This window comes from Syngnathoides biaculeatus, chromosome 13 (genome assembly GCF_019802595.1).
Source record: "Syngnathoides biaculeatus isolate LvHL_M chromosome 13, ASM1980259v1, whole genome shotgun sequence".
NCBI lineage: Eukaryota > Metazoa > Chordata > Actinopteri > Syngnathiformes > Syngnathidae > Syngnathoides > Syngnathoides biaculeatus.
This window is the reverse complement of record NC_084652.1, coordinates 3,469,765-3,487,462: the sequence shown is the minus strand read 5'-3', so window position 1 is coordinate 3,487,462 and position 17,698 is coordinate 3,469,765. Positions and strand designations below refer to the sequence as shown.

At 46.8% G+C, this 17,698-nt stretch overlaps 3 protein-coding genes across 10 annotated transcripts; 1 reads left to right on the top strand and 2 right to left on the bottom strand.

Moving 5' to 3' along the window:
• Positions 1-407: 407 nt before the first annotated feature.
• gpbp1l1 (GC-rich promoter binding protein 1-like 1) lies at positions 408-10,539 on the bottom strand. 4 transcript variants are annotated; one of them, XM_061839083.1, is made up of 12 exons: positions 10,402-10,539; positions 7,863-9,063; positions 7,549-7,663; positions 6,250-6,379; positions 5,031-5,371; positions 4,760-4,835; positions 4,462-4,661; positions 4,260-4,388; positions 3,463-3,618; positions 2,107-2,231; positions 1,127-1,229; positions 408-1,031 (listed from the first exon to the last, which is right to left on the bottom strand). In XM_061839083.1, the coding sequence occupies exons 3-12, from the start codon at positions 7,606-7,608 to the stop codon at positions 855-857; spliced, it is 1,497 nt and encodes a 498-aa protein (XP_061695067.1). In that variant the 5' UTR covers positions 7,609-7,663; positions 7,863-9,063; positions 10,402-10,539; the 3' UTR covers positions 408-854. The 4 variants fall into 4 exon arrangements, with proteins under 4 accessions (XP_061695067.1, XP_061695071.1, XP_061695068.1 ...); XM_061839087.1 differs by having other exon boundaries at positions 5,031-5,317; XM_061839084.1 differs by lacking the exon at positions 10,402-10,539 and adding an exon at positions 10,175-10,372.
• On the top strand, positions 10,429-12,180 carry LOC133510768 (transmembrane protein 69-like). Of its 4 annotated transcripts, XM_061839089.1 has the most exons (3): positions 10,677-10,793; positions 11,186-11,201; positions 11,288-12,180. In XM_061839089.1, the coding sequence occupies exons 1-3, from the start codon at positions 10,768-10,770 to the stop codon at positions 11,918-11,920; spliced, it is 675 nt and encodes a 224-aa protein (XP_061695073.1). In that variant the 5' UTR covers positions 10,677-10,767; the 3' UTR covers positions 11,921-12,180. The 4 variants fall into 4 exon arrangements, with proteins under 4 accessions (XP_061695072.1, XP_061695075.1, XP_061695073.1 ...); XM_061839088.1 differs by lacking the exons at positions 10,677-10,793; positions 11,186-11,201 and adding an exon at positions 10,429-10,498 and having other exon boundaries at positions 11,264-12,180; XM_061839091.1 differs by lacking the exon at positions 11,186-11,201 and having other exon boundaries at positions 10,656-10,793.
• Positions 12,181-12,977: 797 nt separating this feature from the next.
• ipp (intracisternal A particle-promoted polypeptide) lies at positions 12,978-17,620 on the bottom strand. Of its 2 annotated transcripts, XM_061839082.1 has the most exons (12): positions 17,499-17,620; positions 16,788-16,926; positions 16,668-16,698; positions 16,321-16,591; positions 16,038-16,249; positions 15,485-15,704; positions 15,231-15,383; positions 14,960-15,127; positions 14,747-14,884; positions 14,524-14,646; positions 14,220-14,440; positions 12,978-13,401 (listed from the first exon to the last, which is right to left on the bottom strand). In XM_061839082.1, exons 3-12 carry the CDS (start codon positions 16,677-16,679, stop codon positions 13,177-13,179), a joined length of 1,743 nt encoding a protein of 580 aa, XP_061695066.1. In that variant the 5' UTR covers positions 16,680-16,698; positions 16,788-16,926; positions 17,499-17,620; the 3' UTR covers positions 12,978-13,176. The 2 variants fall into 2 exon arrangements, with proteins under 2 accessions (XP_061695066.1, XP_061695065.1); XM_061839081.1 differs by lacking the exon at positions 16,788-16,926 and having other exon boundaries at positions 17,499-17,601.
• Between the last annotated feature and the right edge of the window lie 78 nt (positions 17,621-17,698).

Sequence of the window (17,698 nt, the reverse complement as noted above, 5' to 3'; positions counted from 1 at the left end):
TAAATTAGTGTCGCTAGGATTTGAATTTGAAACGTAAAGTCATCACATTTTCAATAGTTGCTACAATTCGCTGTCAAAAATTCACCGTCTGTGGCACCGGGCAAGGTTACTTCAGGTCAGAAGCGAACACCCAGCCAATCGCAGTTGGGCTTTCTTGGTCACGTGACTGCGATTGGCTGGCTAAATGTAGCCGGTTGAATCGTTGACATTGAAAAGTTACATTGCAATACAACTATTGAAAATGTGATCACGTGATATTTCAAATGCAAATCCCGGTGGCATTAATCTACGCCCATAGACCGGCTTTTACTCTGCGCCAGTACAAAAAAAAAAAAAAAAAAAAATCACTTTTTTGTCATTGATGAACTCGGAATTCTCCATCAAAGATCACAGCAGGTTGAAGCCCATCAGCTTGTCAGGAACCAACTTTATTAATATCATTAATAATGTGTCATCAGCATCATCAATGAAATGAGTTAGTCTGTTTAAAGCAGAATCAAGTGTGCATCCGTTGCCCTTTTTCTCGATGAACACTTCAGTTCCACAAAGCAAGGAAGAAAAAGGAGGGGCGGGGGCGGCGAGGGGGTCCGGGTCAGAGCGCAGGACTGCAGTGAAGGAGGAAACGCAGGGAAAATAACGTCTGGCAGAGCAGAAATCTCCCCCTTCACTGGGATATGATTGGTTTTTCCCTTGTGCAAGAACAACAACAACAAAAAAAAAAAAAAAAAAGAATCAAAAATTCAAAATGGTGCTCTAAAAACAAGATGAGAGAAAGGAGGGCAGGTGGCTCGCTAAGACGTGTTGGCTGTTGCGTGGTTTTCTTCTTTTCTTTTTTTTGTTCCGTAAAAGCCACGTTAGGATTTGGTGCGGTTGTCGTCGTCGTCGTCGTCGGACGTCTGGCTGCTGCTACTGGTTTCCGACTCGGAGGCCTCCTCCACGTGCGCCTCGGCCACGCTCCTCCAGGGGGTGAAGTGGAGGGTGACCCCCCGCGCCCTCGGGAGGACGCCGTTCTGCAGGCCGTTCCTCTTGAGCTGCGCGGGCGACACGCGTCGCCACGTAATCGGGTGAGCCCACAGTTGATCTGCGCAACAACGCCGCGAAGCGAGCGGAGCGGAGCGGCCGTCACCTGCTCGGTTTTTGTCTGGAACTCTCTCAGCTCGTCTTCGGTCAGAGGCAGGAAGTTGTCGTCGTTTTCTGGGTACTCCTGCCACCCCATGGCCTTCAGCAACCTGAACCAGAAAGTTTCTCAAAATGACTTTTCTGTGCATGTACAAAGTTGGGGTCATTGGAACTGTAGCCAAAGACATCACAAATCTGACATCTCTGCATCAAGGTTAAAAAAAAAAAAAATTACCGTAATTTCCGGCCTATAAGCCCCGACTCCCCCCCCCCCCACACACACACGGTTTCGACCCTGCGGCTTATGCGGTGATGTAGCTAATGTGTGCATTTTTTTCTAACCCTTGCAAGGGGACACTCGGGCGGAAAAGCTAAGAGTGAGACCGGTGGAATATATGTGGCGAGGAAGTGGCTTTTACCGGTACGTTTTTTTTTTTTTTCTTCTCCCTGACCCTGTTAGCAGCGCGCTAACGTGTTGCTGCCGTGTCTCAGTGGTTTTACTGGTATTTATATTTTAGAACCGGCCCTGTTAGCGCCACACTAGCATGTTGCTACTGCGTCCCAGTGATTTAGGTATGTTTTTTTTTTCGTTTGTTTTTTTTTTTTTTATAACCGCTGTTGTGCTAACGTTAAGCTAAGCAAAGGCATTAAAACTTTGAAGTCTGCGTACCGTTTTTCTTTGTAAATATCTCGTGTTTCAACGTGGGCACTTGCGGTTTTTACACGGGTGCGGCTTATGTATGTACCAAATGGTATTTCCTTCACAAATGCGCGGGGAGAGTCTTATAATCAGGTGCGCTCTTTAGGCCGGGAATGACGGTAGTTGGATTGTAGTTTGCCGTTACACACACGACATTCTGTTCTCTTAGAATGTCCCAATGTTCACAGGTCCCCAACATTTTAAGACGTGTTTTACATTTTTTGACCCACGCTGACCAAGATCCAGATCTAAGTGTGACCTTTGTGGGGAATGCAGCAAAATCCTACCTGTGCTCAGCCTCCAGGGAGCTGGACAGGTGTTCCGTGTCGGAGTCGCTGAGGGAGTAGGACAGGCCGTTCTCGTGGCAGACGTCCTCGCTGTAGGCTTTTGGCTCCGGGGTGCTGCTTTCCCCCTGGACACAATCACGCGACAATAAGACACTAACCAAAAAAAAAAAAAAAATGATTGGACCAAGTGGACCGTTTTTTTTGTATCGTTCATTATTTCAGTAAAATCAAAGATGTATTATTCAAGATCTAAGATTAACACTTGCAAGTATATAAACTTTGTATTCAACCAAACAGGTCAGGAAGTAATGCAGAGTAGGTGGAATGATTTCAGGACACGTTTTGAGACATTTTCTGCTTACAATAGCAGCTGTCATCAAATGCCAAAGAACTCTCCGTTCCAATATTTGCATTTGAAGAATCCAATTAGATTTAACGTCAATCTGATAATTACCATTTTTTGTCTTTCACGTCATAATTTGCCGACCTGATCAATGACGTCATCAATCGCCTCCGCACAAGATATTTAACTCCACGTGTATGAATTCAAACGCTAGTTTATTTTTAGCCTTGTCACGTGTCCCGTGGGATTGTACTGTAGCTATGTGACGGCCAATGAATCTTAAAAAAAAAATAATAGTTACAAAATACACCATCTGTGCGTCATCTACAAGCTTCAACACAAATTTGATGGGCAGCATCAGCTTATGGTTGCACATTTCTATGTGCCCTGCGATTGGCTGGCGATCGGTTTCAGATGGAGCCCACGTCGTATCTGACGACAGCTGGGATTGGCTCCAGCGCTCCCGTGACTCTCGTGAGGATAAGCGGTTCAGAAAATAGATGCAAGTTAAAACCCTTTGTTTCTGTCACGTTGTCATGTTGCTTTGATCTAATCTGATGTCAGTGGCCAATCCTTGACCGCCCCCTAGAGGACAGTGATGTTCTAACTTTTGCCTAAAATGCTGGAGAATAAGTATGGAGGTACGCAAGTATACAGTACACAATTATGTACACTAAAATCCTGTAAACGGATAAGTTGCTTCATCTTGTGATTTAATTTTTTTTTTTTTTTTTAAACTTGATCAGTGATCGTCCTCAAAAATCCATATTGTGTAAATCCAAATTGAAATCCAATCGAGAAAAAAAAATGCATACAAAAAAAAAATTATTTGACCAATAATGACTTCTAATAAAGTTCAATCGTGACAGCCCTTTTTTTTTTTTTTTTTCCCCCCAATAATTTTGATAATGTAAATGCCATTTTTTTTTTTATAAAATCACAGAAACCTGGGGTGTGGAGACTTTTTATAGCCATCGTGGGTACGGCGCAGTTGAAAAGGGAGCACGACCGACCTCTCCTGATGTTCCCGGGCTGCTGCTCGTCGTCAGCTCTCCGGTGCCCTCGTCCTTCAGCGCCCGCAGGAAGTCGCTCTTTCGGTCCGGACCGCGACGCATCAGCTTCAGCCTCGACGGGGCGATGTCTATGGGGGGGGTCGTGCTGGAAGGATGCTACGGAGACAATGACATTCTTGGTTCTCTTCCAGACTGCTTGTCTGACCTACAACGAGCTGGCCCGTCGTTTTTGGACCTTGTCAGCTTTAACGTGTTTCCAGCTTAGAGCATATTTGCGACCAAGAAAAAATAATGAAAAATGTAATTTTTCACAGGAGAGCAGCCACATCACCCAAGCGACGACGGGTCACCACAGATGGGATGTACGGTAAACTTGGCAGATTTGTACTTGTATTATGAATTTGATTTGAGGAATTTGAAAACGGGCGGCACGGTGGATCAGATGGAAAGCACTGGCCTCACAGTACTGAGGTCCCGGGTTCAATCCCGGCCCCGCCTGTGTGGAGTTTGCATGTTCTCCCCGTGCGTGTCTGGGTTCTTCTCCGGGCACCCCGGTTTACTCCCACATCCCAAAAAACACGCGCCATTAGTTGGACGCTCTAAATCGCCCCGTTGGTGTGATTGTGACTGCGGCTGTTTGTCTCGATGTGCCCTGCAATTGGCTGGCGACCAGTTGAGGGTGTACACCACCCGCCTCCTGCCCGTTGACAGCTGGGATAGGCTCCAGCACTCCCCCTTGACCCTTGTGAGAATAAGCAGCTAAGAAAATGGATGGATGTATAATTTTAAAAGCTCACCTCTTTCGGGTTATTGTGCTGCGGCACGCTGACCGGGTTGCTGGTTTTAACAGCAGAAACGGGGTTGGGAAAGACCGAATCCCGGCCGGATTTGGCGATCTCCCGAGTGCCGGCTTTCCACTGGGTGCTCTTTAAAAAAAAAAAAAAAGCAGATGTGCATTAGTTGGTGAACCGAGTTTTGACACGCAGAAGCCATTCGTACTTTGGTGGGAGCCACAGCAGGTTTTGGGACCAGATTCTTGTAGACGCTGGAGCCTGTGATGGGAGCTTTGGCGCCGTTGGCCGGCAAGCCGCCGCCGGCGCTGGCGAAGCCCGCTGAGAAGGCCGTGCTGGGGTCCTCCTTTGAAACCTTTTTGATAACTAACATTTTGGACACCATCTGCTTGCCACTTGGAGGATTTTCTGCGTGGGGCGCGGACAGAATTATTATGATAAGTAATCCGAAAACTGCGTGGATCACAGTAAAAGCAATGTGTTCTACGGACTTTGTGAGCCCTTACCCCACACTCCGGCATTGGCAGCCACAGGTCTCATCGGTGTCCCGGGCTTTCCAGTTGTTTCAGGGTTGAGAGAAGGCTACAAAAGAAGCGCAACGATTGACAACTGCTGCCACTGCCACGGAATAGGTGTGACTTTCGCGTGTAAGAATTGGCAGGACGATGGCTCATGCGAGCTCAGCCAGAAAGCCAGTGCAACACTCAAATAAGAAAATTGTAGCAAGCTTTAGAAACGGTGCAAAAAACAAACAAACAAAAAAAACTTGCTACTCACAAAGTCTTCTTCCACAAACTTCAGCTTGTCTTCCTTATTGTCTTTGCGTTCTTCATTGGGAAACTTGTCCTGGTACGAGGTGCCCTTCCGGGGATGGAAGTTCCCATTGCGCTGCCGGTGCCCTCCCTGTCTGTCCCTGTCGCCTCCTCCCCGCTTGGGGTGGCGTCCTTGGTGGTGGTGGTGGTGGTGGTGACCGTCCTGGGCACCCCGCGGACCTCCGTGCCAGCTGGGCGTTTCCTTCCAACACGGGCCCCCCGCTAATCCGCTGTGCCCTCCTTTGGAGACCCCTGAATCCACAGAGTCATGTCTCAGAAGTAGTGAGGGCTGCTGCCAACCATCACCTAAAAATTAAAAAAAAAAATTTGAAAAAATAATAAAAAAAAAAAAGTGACTTTATGCCAATGGATCCATAGCATCTTTCAAAAAAAAAAAAAAAAAAAAAAAGTCAACACATCCAAGAATATCCATTTAAAACACACCATGCCAGTTTGTGTTGTGGAAAAACTGCAACGACCACAGAAAATGAAACCATGAGCAATGAATTGATTCTGCTTTGTCCAAAGCAGTACTTGTCTCCATTCAACACACCTTTATATCAGAAAAAGAGTATTCCCAGGCATGAGTACAGTGAGATCCAGGGCTGCACGATATTTTTGTTTGAGCGTCGTCATTGTGACGTACATGTGTGCAACAGTCGCATCACAGGGTCTGCTGCGATGTTGGTGTACTGCAATATACAGTCAATCAGCAGTAACAAAGAAAGTGAACAGAGGGACCTGCTCAAAACTTGGAAAACATGTTACACCTACAGATATTCCTATTTTGCTCTTGAAAATGAAACTAGGTAGCTAAGTGCGTGAGGCACGTTCAGGGACGCTGCATGAATGGGAGTGAATGTGTTTTGTAATAGGAGATATTTCTAAAAGAATTACTACAAAATGTTTTGTATCAAAATTATTTCATTAAAACACTTTGATCACTCTGTGATAATAGGTCATTTATCTAATTTTGTCAAATAAGAAAAGAAAATAATTTTGAGATAAAGTCAGCCAATCATATTGCAAAACTATAATCACAAGCTTAAAAATATTTACATAAGTCATCTTTTTCCGATATTGCGCAGCCCGAGTGAGAATCGCAAGCATTCCACGTCCTGCTCTGGCAAAACCCTCTTTCAAAGTGTTTTTTTTTTTTTCTTTTTCTTCTTCACTCGCGGTACCTGCTGGAGCCCGCAAGGAGCCGTTGTTGAAGAAGCCATCTGAAGAATTGTGGCGGCGGCGGCTCACGGCATTTCTGCCTTCTTTGTGGTGGTGGGGCTCGCTTTGCTTATCGAGGGTGGCAGCAGGTGACTGGAGGAGGCAACAGGGGGGGGGGGGGGGTACACAGTCATCAGTGACAGAAAACGGGATGCCATCGTGCTGGAGCAACCGAATACTCCATCATGCGAGTTATACGTTATGTTGCTATTACGCTGGACAAGAGTTGTGCACCAACATCAATCCAAAATAGTGTTCAGTTGCTAACATGCAGAAAAGTTGCTCATATGTCATACGGTCTTTTGATATATTAAAAAAAAAAAAAGTACATAATACAGCAGGAGAGACGGCCCCTTCCACCTCGGTCTGCGCTCTTGTTGGGCAAAATGTTTGATCATTATTGTCGAAAAATGATCCACACTTTCGCCGAGTCCGGCGCTTGCAGAGCGAGGGAAGCGGTTGAGTTTTACAACATTTGCCAGACAGCGAAGTGTTCAAGAGCGTGCAGAAGTTGGATTCCCAGACAAGTTCTGATACTTCCAACTTGGTTGTTAATGCATAAATAAAGTGGGGGCAGGCCAACAGTACAGCACCTTTAAAATCCAAACCTTTCAAAAATCTGTCAGCCGACGCGGCTCAACGTTTGTTTCATCGGCTGCGGCAGCGGACGACAACCCTCCAAAGGGCACTTCGGCCTCATTTCCGGTCTGCAGCCGATTAGGATGCCCCCGTTGTTTTGATTGTTTAAAATCTTATTCCACAAAAGGAAATCATGAATCAGATTGCTGTGTTTGGACTCGCATTAGCACATCCAATGTGATCTTGCTTTAAATTTTGGGGGTGGGAGTTCCCCTTTAGAACCACCATAACAGCAAAACTGGACAAACACACTTTTATTTCTCAGTCTTGGATCTATTTTAAAGTTCGTCACCCAGCTGGGAAACTTGCAGACATGCAGACGGCATGAATGATTAAACAAGTCATTGAAAATGCTTTGAGCAAACTAATTGCTCAACTTCATCTCTCTTGTGTGACCTGGAGCAAATTTCACCTACAATCAGCGTTTGAACTTTAATCAATATTTTTGCACGCCCCATCTGTGCTTGTTTTGTGCAGGCCATCAATGACTTGAACTGACCGCCATGTTTGTCGCCCGCCACACGCAAAGTGTAACGGCGCTTGAGAATTAAGGCAGGGTTTGACGCGTTGTCTCCTTCACTCACTCTCAGAACCGTGCAAGCGTGACGCGTGCGGGCACAAACCTTGGCAGGCTGGGGTGTGGAGAAGTTAAGCCAGGCAGGGACAAAGTCATGCTGCGCCATTTAGGTCCAGTGTTTCTGGTCAGTGGATTGAGGCATCAAACCTCATGGCCAGGATCTGCCAAGAAAGATGGGCCATCGTAATCATCAGTTTTATCCACGGCATCATGAAATGGGTGACAATTCCACACCTTAGTCCTCTTTCTTTAATCTGTCAGTACATCAAGGCCACAAAAGATTCATAACAAAAAAAAGGCCCGCTATTAGCAGAAAAGATATAAAACGTACGTTTTTAATCACATCAAATAGTTACTTACCCCAGAGTCAATGGCTCTGAAGTCCTCGGCCTCCTCCCTCGGTCCGTCTGGGGCTCTTCTCTTCAGGCCTGATGGCGCCGACAGACAGGGAACGGCACAACGGCAACCCCTCTAAATCTCCTCCAGGACAGCGCAGCCCCCTTTTCCCAGAAGCTGATCGCTTCGTCCAGGGTGGCGCGCAGAGATGGGTCAGAGAGTCGCAGGAATGATCTGGAATCGGCGATCCAGAAAAGCGGCCCGGCAAAACGAGGAAGGAGAACGGACTTCCGAAAACCCGAGCGCAGCGGTCTCCGGGGGTGGGGGGAGGCGGGATTCCCGAGCTGCTCCTGAGCGAATCCCGCGCCGAGTGACGGCGTTTAAAAGCCCCGAGTCACTCCTGAACTTGCTCAGTGGGACACGCGGAACATGATCAGACTTTGTCAATTGGCAAAATTATGTATCGATAAGCGGACATTTGCCCCACTGGCACAAAAGAGCGACGTTGCGTTCTTGTCAACAAGTAGAAAGGGTTTGCCCGTAAGCATGGACAGCACTTTGTGGAGCAGTTCCACTTTGACGCCAAGTTGGGGAGAACGAAACCAATGTTGTTCTGCCGCACTGTGGGCCAGGAGGGTTTTTGACATCAATTTCACTTTCACCGAATCATTTTAGAATCTGGTGGAACGCGTGCACAAAAGAAGGGGAGTTCAGGGACAGTCTTTGGGAGGAAACCCACTGCTCACCTCATTCATGTGGTGAAAAGACCGCCACCGTCGGGGAGGAAACGATGATCGCTAATTCAAAGTCACATGACAATGACGAGAACAAAATCCGTCAGTTACATTGCTGTCATGTTACTTTCTGGTCAGTGAAACAGAAAGCTCGACAAGGGATGCATTATAAAGATGTCGATTGCTGCATGAGTTGCTTTCGCATTTGTAAAATGCCCATTAATGTCCAGAGTTCTGAAAGATGAAAGTTGGGCGAAGTCCGATTTCATAGATGTGAAAAACGAGATAAAAGGCTCGCCCAAAAAAAAAAAAAAAAAAAAAAAAAACCTAACTAGTCTTGAAAAAAAATTGAGCAAAAACAACAACAAAAAAAAAAAAAAAAAACACTAAATGTGTAGGGATGCTCTTTGTTTTACGGCCTTTTGACTTGCTGAACCGTTTTATGATTTGAGTACTTCCTGGTGTTCCACTTGACTGTAAAGGAGCTGCACCTGCAAGCCAAAGACTTTAGTCAAAAGACGAGCAATGACAAATTCACTGAAAATACCAACTCAAATCAAATTAGCAACCTTGTAGACATTAAACTTAACCACAACTTATTGTAGCTGTTTGAACAAGATATGCCTTTAAAGGTGGAGATCGCGCATATCTTAAAGCTTTGAAAACAACAACAACGATACTTTTGAATGTCATCATGAAAACGGCTCTTCCGCACGGTTGCAAATCAAAAACATTTACTCTGTGATCTTGCAGCCATCACACGATAAAAGAAGTGTGCGGCGGCTTTTAATAAACTATTAATATCGCTGCAAAAATATCCACAAAATACTTTTGACTTCTCTCACAGCGAGAGCAGAACACGACAGTAACGCGTTAGCAAAAACCAAACAGGGACTGCTGAATCCTCGTACCGCTTCCTTCACAGGTGTATATTATATTAATGTTTAATACGAAACCGCAAAAGTGTGCAAACGGCATTGCACTCCCACTGAACTCTTACGTAATAGCTTAACATCAATGAGTTTGCGACGCGCACAAGCTACTCCGGATAGCAGGGATATTCCACTTCGGGATTAGCAGTTTACATGGCAAACAACTCGCAGCGTTATGTGAAACATAACCATTGTACGGAGGGGGGAAAAAAAAAACATGTGCTCGCTTGCTCCGAACGAGACCAAATCAACACACACAGAGCGCACGTTTCACCGCGTTCACAAGTTGAAAAATGCTCACAGTTGCATTTAACACACTAAAGAAAAGCGATTCTAAGGTCTAAAGTCATCAAAGTCGATCACAACCGTGTGCTGTTCTTAAATCGCGAAGCAATCGGTTGCTAACGCATCTCTGTATTTACCTACGTGAACATTAGCGTAGCGGGGAGTTAGCTAGTAGCTGCTGTTACCTAGCCTGTTAACTGGCACCGAAAGCCGCGAGGGACATTGCGACGAGCTCCCGTGGCTCGGCGGCTTAGCTCCGCGACGAGTTAACGCACAGCTAAGGGTCCGAATCGCGTCGCTCGCACACCGTAGCGGTTGTCATAAACGTACGGCGTAGGTAAATAGAGCTGGCATCGTTGGAACAACACAGTTTCAAAATGGCTACCTTAGCAGCGGCAGCACACATTCATCAGCCTGCTAAGTGCTAGCGAGCTAACTCGCAAGGTTTCCTGACAATACCGCGTACCTTCTCCCAAGCCCCCCCAAAAATAACCTTTAATGGATTCCAGATTATATTAAATTGTCGAATAACAACGAAACGACACTCCGGCGTGGGTATAACCCCCTCAAAGAGTTGCACTTGATGTTTGTTTGGGTTTTGTGTGCGCTTACCACTGTCGCTGGCACCGAGGGATTCGAACAGACTCACTAAGGCTGCGTTCAAGAAGTCACGTCATTTATGCAACTGGATGAGGTTTGGCTCTATGAGGTACGATTAAAAATCCTGTCAGTTGAACTTTTGCCAATGAAGATATATACCTCAAACCGACTCGTTTATTTCCCTGCAAACGCTGATAACGGCATACATTTAAAAAAAAAAAAAAACAATACAGCGGTAGTATTTGCACTCTTGAATACGACACAGAATTTCCCCCGCCATTGACAGACAAAATAGTCGATAGCAGAACTTTCCTGGTTCCGTTCGGGAAAAAAAGGGGGAGCGATTTTATAGCAAGGTCGTCTTCATTCAAATCTGAAATGATCCGACACGACTTCGTGAGAAGGTAAGATGACCATTTTTTCATTATCTTCGGATAAAAAAATAGCAAGAAAGCGAAACAAAAAGCAAACATCGATGAACTAATCATGGCGAATGGGAACCACGTCCCTTGATTGTGAAGCTAGTCAAAATTCAGTGTACATGTTGTGGATTTAACAAGCTTTCTAGTCGCACGTTTTCAAAACATCTTTTCGGTCATTTTCAAACAAGCAGATTATTGCCGAACGATTGCTTGACCTTGCATGAAGTCACTTGCATAGCTGCTGGCTAGCTGATGTTACTCACCATTGAAATGAAATCGGATGATGCAAATGACATTTATGACTGTGAGCGACCTATTCATTTGTATCTTTTTTTATTTTTTCGATTTAAAATATTTGGATTTGCACCTCGCAGATGCCTTTTTTACAGGGTAAGTCCAAGTAAAAGCATGTTGTTTTTAAATCAAGACAGTGATTTCTTTCATTCTCGTAGAATATAAACGTTGTTCATTCCCAGCATCCAACGTGGCCACGTCCCCACTGGATTGGTGGAAAAGCAATGCCTTCGTTCTTGGGGCCGCCCAAACTTCCTTCCATCCCGCCCATCAGTTGGGCTGCCTCTCGTCTCTGCCATTCAGACAAGACGCGCACCAGAGAAGGTTTCAGCTTGCGGGCCTTGACCGAGGCTCCCAGACCGGCCCTGTACCTGGGCTTCTCTGGCCTCGCCCCATTTGTCGCGGCCCCTCTCTTCATGGCGACCGCTCAGTCCTTCCACCCTCAAGTGGCCTGCGCTCAAATGTTTTACGGCGCTTGCGTCGTCTCCTTCCTCGGCGGCGCCCGCTGGGGGTTCGCCATTCCCGACGGTAGTCCCGCGCAACCGAACTGGATGAACTTGGGCAACGGTGTGGTTCCGTCGCTTCTGGCCTGGCTGGCGTTGCTCTGCAGGGACAATGTTGTCGAGGGGACCTCGGTGGTCTTAATGGGCCTGGGACTGTCTTTGCACTACGACCTGACCCTGCTCCCGGGATACCCCGCCTGGTTCAAAGCCATGAGAACTGTCCTCACTCTGGTGGCGACCTTTTCACTGGTGGCGACGCTGATCTTGAAGAAGGTCTACGATGAGAAGAAGCTCAAAAATGTCACCAATTAAAGAGGAAATGTTCCCATTTCATCCACATAAACAAAAAAAAAAAAGAAAGCTAAACAACTGCTCTCTTCTTGTATTAAAACATCCACAGCAATTTTGTTACACGGGAAATACTATAAACAGCGATGGGCATGTTTCCTGGATTATAATAAATCCTGAACACAGCTCCATAATTGTTTTATATGTATTTTCTTGTTACTGATAGAATATGTTTGTAATCTCCTGCAAAACAAAGTTCAATACAAACGTGTTGTTACAGCTTTTGCCACGAACCTCACTGGAAAGCCTACGATACAACACAGGACAGTGTTTCACTGAAAAGCAATCAAAATCTCTATTTTCGGGGGATCGATTAAGGACAGGCAGAATGGTAAGAAACATGGCCACTGTTCAGGTGTCCCATGAAGCCAACACTAAAAATATCGGGCGAATGACACGCCAGTAAACCAAAGTTCTTTTGGTTGATATGTAAAGAATCTAGTAGTAAATGCACAAGCTTTGTGACTTTTGTAGTTTAAAAAAAAAAAACAAACAAACAAATCTTGCAGTGATCACTCACAAAGACCTATAAGTGTCATTCTTTTGTTGTTGTTAAAATAATGCTTTGACAACTTTACACAAAAAGTCCATCCATCCATTTTCTTTGCCGCGTATCCTCACGAGGGTCGCGGGGAGTGCTGGAGCCTATCCCGGCTGTCAACGGGCAGGAGGCAGCGTACACCCTGAACTGGTCGCCATCCAAACGCAGAGACAAACAGCTGCACTCACAATCACACCTATGGGCAATTTAGAGTGTCCAATTAACGTTGCATGTTTTTGGGATGTGGGAGTTAAACCCACACAGTCACAGGGAGAACATGCAAACTCCACACAGGCAGATCTGGGATTCAACCCGGGACCTCAGAACTGTGAGGCCGACGCTTTACTAGCTGATCCACCGTGCCGCCCATGTCCAATCATTTAATATCTCATTTCATAACAATGCACAGTTCTCTCTGGATTCATAAGCAAGTGCAAAAAAAAAAAAAAAAAGCATTTCAAAATCAAAATGAAAACAAGGTGAAAAAGAGTCAATTTATATATGGTCAATTGTGCAACTTAAAATGATTGGCGGGACTGAAATAGAGACACAAGTTGGGCAGAAACAACACTCATCCATCACGTCAACAGTAAGACAAGAAAAGAATTACATAAATAATATCTCGAGATGTGGCACAGGGATAATCTTAAGGTGCAGTTTTTCCACGACGTGGAAGTGATCAGAGTACAGCCAAGCCGCCGTCACAGCGGCTGGCGATCATGTTGCCGACTTCCGTCCACGTGTCCAGGTGGGGGTCGTAGACCTCCACCGAGTCGATCGTCACCGGCGCCGAGAAGGTTCTGCTGGCGGCCCTTCCGCCGACGGCGTACAACAACCCGTTGACCGCTGACACCGAGGCCCCGGCACGCGCTGTGGACATCGGGGCCACTTCCAACCACTTCTCCTGCGGTTCGGAAAGAGAGAAGAGCCACAAGGGTGGGAACCTTTCACCAGTTTTCCATACGGCAGATTCCATCCGAGTTCCGTAATTCCGGCTTATAAACCGCGACATTTTTTCCACATGCTTTCAACCCTGCGGTTTATGTGCTGATGCGGCAAATTTGTGCATTTTTTTCTAACGGCCGCAAGGGGGCACTCGGGCGGAAAAGGCAAGAGCGAGACCGGTGGAATATATGTGCCGAGGAAGTGACTTTTACCGGTCCGGCCCTGTTAGCGCTGCGCTAGCGTGTTATCGGTGTGTCTCAGTGATTTTTATCGGTACGTTTTTTTGTTTTTGTTTTTTTTTAACCGGCCCTGTTACCGCGGCACTACCATTAGCATTAGCATTAGCACAGCAGCGCTAGCGTTAAACCCTCTGTGTACCGTCTTTCTTTGTAAATATCCCGCGTTTCAATGTGGGCACTTGCGGCTTTTACACGGGTGCGGCGTAAGTATGTACCAAATGGTATTTCCCGGGTGAGGCTTATAACCAGGTGCGCTCTGTAGATTCTCGGTCATCCGGGTCGTGGTAATCCTCCATGCTTGAATGGAGGCACCTGCACTTTTCATGTCTAGTCACACACTCGACACATTGGACTCCGTGAGCAACGTTGCAAGGTTTCTTTCATCGGAGTTAGTCCACAGAAATGCCCTCTGGGGCACAAGTAGTTGGACTTCACACTTCGATTTTAGAACTGGATCAGAGATCAAACCGAGTAAAGTCCAATTGCCTCAATTTAACACTTGCCGATACGGTGCGATTTTGTCCAGTCTCGAGATTACCTGCTCTGGACAGTATTTTTCCACCGTCTCCAAAGCGCCCACGGCCTCGTTGCGCCCCCCGACCGCGTAGATGCAGTTGTTGAGGCAGGCCACCCCCACGTACGCTCGACGCGTGCGCATGACGGGCAAAGCGGTCCATCGCCGGGCGATGGGATCGAACGCCTCTGCCGAGCAGAGCTCCGTGCCTTCGTCGCTGATTCCTCCGATCACGTAAATAAAACCTGGACGGAGAAGAGTTGAAAGACGAGTCGGAAATCTCATTTTAGCGTCATGGGGAAATTGATTGGAAGCGATGGGAAGAGACCTTGCAGCTCGCAGCAGCCAAAATAATAGCGAGGGACCGCCATGTCGCCGATGACCTCCCACTTGTTCTCCTCCGGGTCGTAACGTTCCATCGTGCTCCCGATCTCGGAGCCGATCCATCCGCCTGTACGGAAACGGCGGAACGATTGACGAGTCCTCGCAGGTCAGCTGCTGCCGGGTTGGCCGAATTGGGATTTTCAGATGTTTCATGTGGCGGCACCTACCGAGAGCGTATAGCGCGCCGTGGCAGGCGCAGACGCCGACTCCGCAGCGAGGGGAATTGAGCGACGCCGCAGCGGCCCACTGTTTGGTCACCGGGTCGTACCTCTCCGTGCAGTCAAAAATCATTGAGTCTTTCTCTCCTGGAGAAGGAAACAAAACGGTTGAGACCCACCACGGCGGCCATGATGTGACATTTAATGTCTGAGCCTCTTCACCTCCCACCACATAGATCATCCCTGCCAGCACCGCTACCCCCAGACCGCTACGGGCCTGATGCAGAGACGACACCGTGGTCCAGAACTGGTTGAAGGTGTCAAAGCGCTCCACGCAACTTAACGCCCTGCTGTCGCTCCACCGGCCACCCTGCAACCGGGTGTAGCCTCCTGCAATCAAGACGCAATTAAAAAAAAATATATATTAAAAAAATTTTTTTTAACAAGTCCCAAGAACCCTAAAATGACAAAACAAAGATATTAAAAAGAGAACCTATGGCGTAAACGTATTTCCGGGCTTTTCTTCGCGGTCGCATCTTGATCTGGTGGAGTTGACTGTGCAGCTTGTCTTTGGGAGACTTTGCGACTTCAATGTACTCCTTCAAAAGGGTCTGGAGCGCCACCCTCAGGCTGAAGTCAGTCATACCTAGAGTAAAAAGCAAAAAAACGGGCAAGATTTTTTCATCAGGCATCATCAATTTTAATGGTCAAAAGAAGTGTGACTTGTAAAATGTTGAATCTCCTCACCCTCGATGTACTTGAACAACCTCTGCGGGGAAAGCAGAGGGAAGCGCACGGGTTCCAAGACCTCCACCACATATTTTTTTCTCTTGGCCACATCTTGGAGAACCCACTCCATGGCCGCGGTGAACACCTGGTACTCGTCCTCGATTCTCAGCTCTTCGCTTCTGAGAAGCTTGACGATCTGATCCTTCGAGAGGCCCCTGAACTCGTCGCCGATGCACACCTTAAGACGGAGGGGGCCGAGGAAATGAATGAACCAAATAATCTGGGGGTCGAACGAGTTCGTCGAAGGGGTTAAACCTGTCTTTGTACATAAAACATACAGTTGCGAAAATGATTTCTTTGCTGAACGTCCGAGAAACAGTCCGTTTTAACCATGAATGTGAATGATGCGTTGTCTAAATTTGGCTGGCTGCACAAAGTCAACTGAGATGGGCTCCAATTCACCTGTCAACCGAATGAGGATAAGTGGCACAGAAGATAGATGAACGTTTCATACGCCAGACAATTTGGGCAACGTGAACAACAAAACCGACACGGTCAAAGCCTTTCATACCTCGAGGAAGTGAACGTGGATATAGTTCTCGGAAAACTCCAGCAGTTCCATGCAGGCAATCTGCTCCAGGAACTGAAAGATGCCCACGCAATTGGATGGATCCATGTGGCCCTTGAGAAACTCACTGCAGATGGCGAGAACCTCGTTCAACTGCAGCATATCCGCCGCCAACATCAGTTCTTGAACGTTCTCCACCGTCACATTGATTGTCCCTGACGGCAAAGACAAACTGCTCTCGATTTCTCCGCCACAGGCAAATGTGTCTGGTAGACTTAACGAGTACCTGTGTAAACAAAGTCCAGCAGAACCTCGAAGACTTCAGTATCAACTCCCAGAATCTCCACTTCCTCTTTATCTGCCTCACTCATCCCCCCGGAGAAAAGAGCAGAAAAGTACGGGCTGCTGGCAGCCAGCACCAGCCTGTGGACTTTGAAGACGCGGCCGCCGACCCTCAGCCGCACGTCGCAGAAATCTGCGCGGAGTCTCATTTTGTTCAACTGGGCCAGGATGAGCCTCGCGTACCGGTCCGAGGCCAACAGGGCCTGCTCGGAACCCTGGGTTGCCATGACAATAGCAGCATCACCACCACAAATGGATGTGCCGGAGGACGTGACAGCTGAGGCGGCTTACCATGGGGGCCATTATTCCCAAACCTTTATCTCTACATATTTCAACACAGACAAGAGAGCTCAAGATTACTTAAAGGCGTTAGCGAAGTAAAATATACACAAACATTCTTCGTGCACTCACAGTAGAAGTCTGGTCACGCTGCACTATTTGCATATCTGCTTGAGAACTATCCACACCATTTGGACTTTTGTCATTGTTCCAGATGATCCTACCATTTTAAGCAATATTTCTTGAGGACTCTGCAACAGTGTCATAGATCCTGCCAGAACCAAATTCATTCTGTTTTTTTTTTTTTTTTTTTTTAAACGTACTTGCCAAATAAAGATCATTCTTATTGTGATTCTGAGAACACAAAACAACGGATGCCTTAATTGGTTGAGCTACCGAGCAACAAAGCACGTTTTCCTCTGCATTTTCTTTGTCGTGTAACATAATGTGTCTTTCTTTCGGCTTGTCCCTTTCGGGGTCGCCACAGCGTGTCATCTCAGATGAGCGCATATATACGTTCGGCACAATTTTTACGCCGGATGCCCTTCCTGACGCAACCCTTCTCGGGGAGCGGAGGCCCCAGTGGGATACGAAGCCACAAGCCCTGGTTTACCAAACCACTGAGCTACGGGGCCTCTGTCGTGTAACGTAATGCCACTTGGCAATCGCTCCATGACGCATCCACGACACGATAACCACGCAGCTGCTAGCATGCTAATAAATCGCTCATCGACCTGATCAAAACTATACCACTGAGCCGTGTGACCAACTGACACATTGGTAACAACTCTACTCTCGAGAAAATTTGGAAAAATCCGCGAGCACCATAAAACGCACACTCACCCAAAAGTTTGTTTATTACGATGCAAGTTAGCAACTTCGCTTCACATTCTACTGTTAGTCAATTGAACGACACGGTCAAAATCGACTACTCTGGTCTAGGAGTCCATCCCTAGTCACAACCAATCAATCGCCTGCCAGAGCGGTAATTATTCGTTCTGTCTAATCTTTAGTAGATTATTTGATTTATTATAACTGCTTTT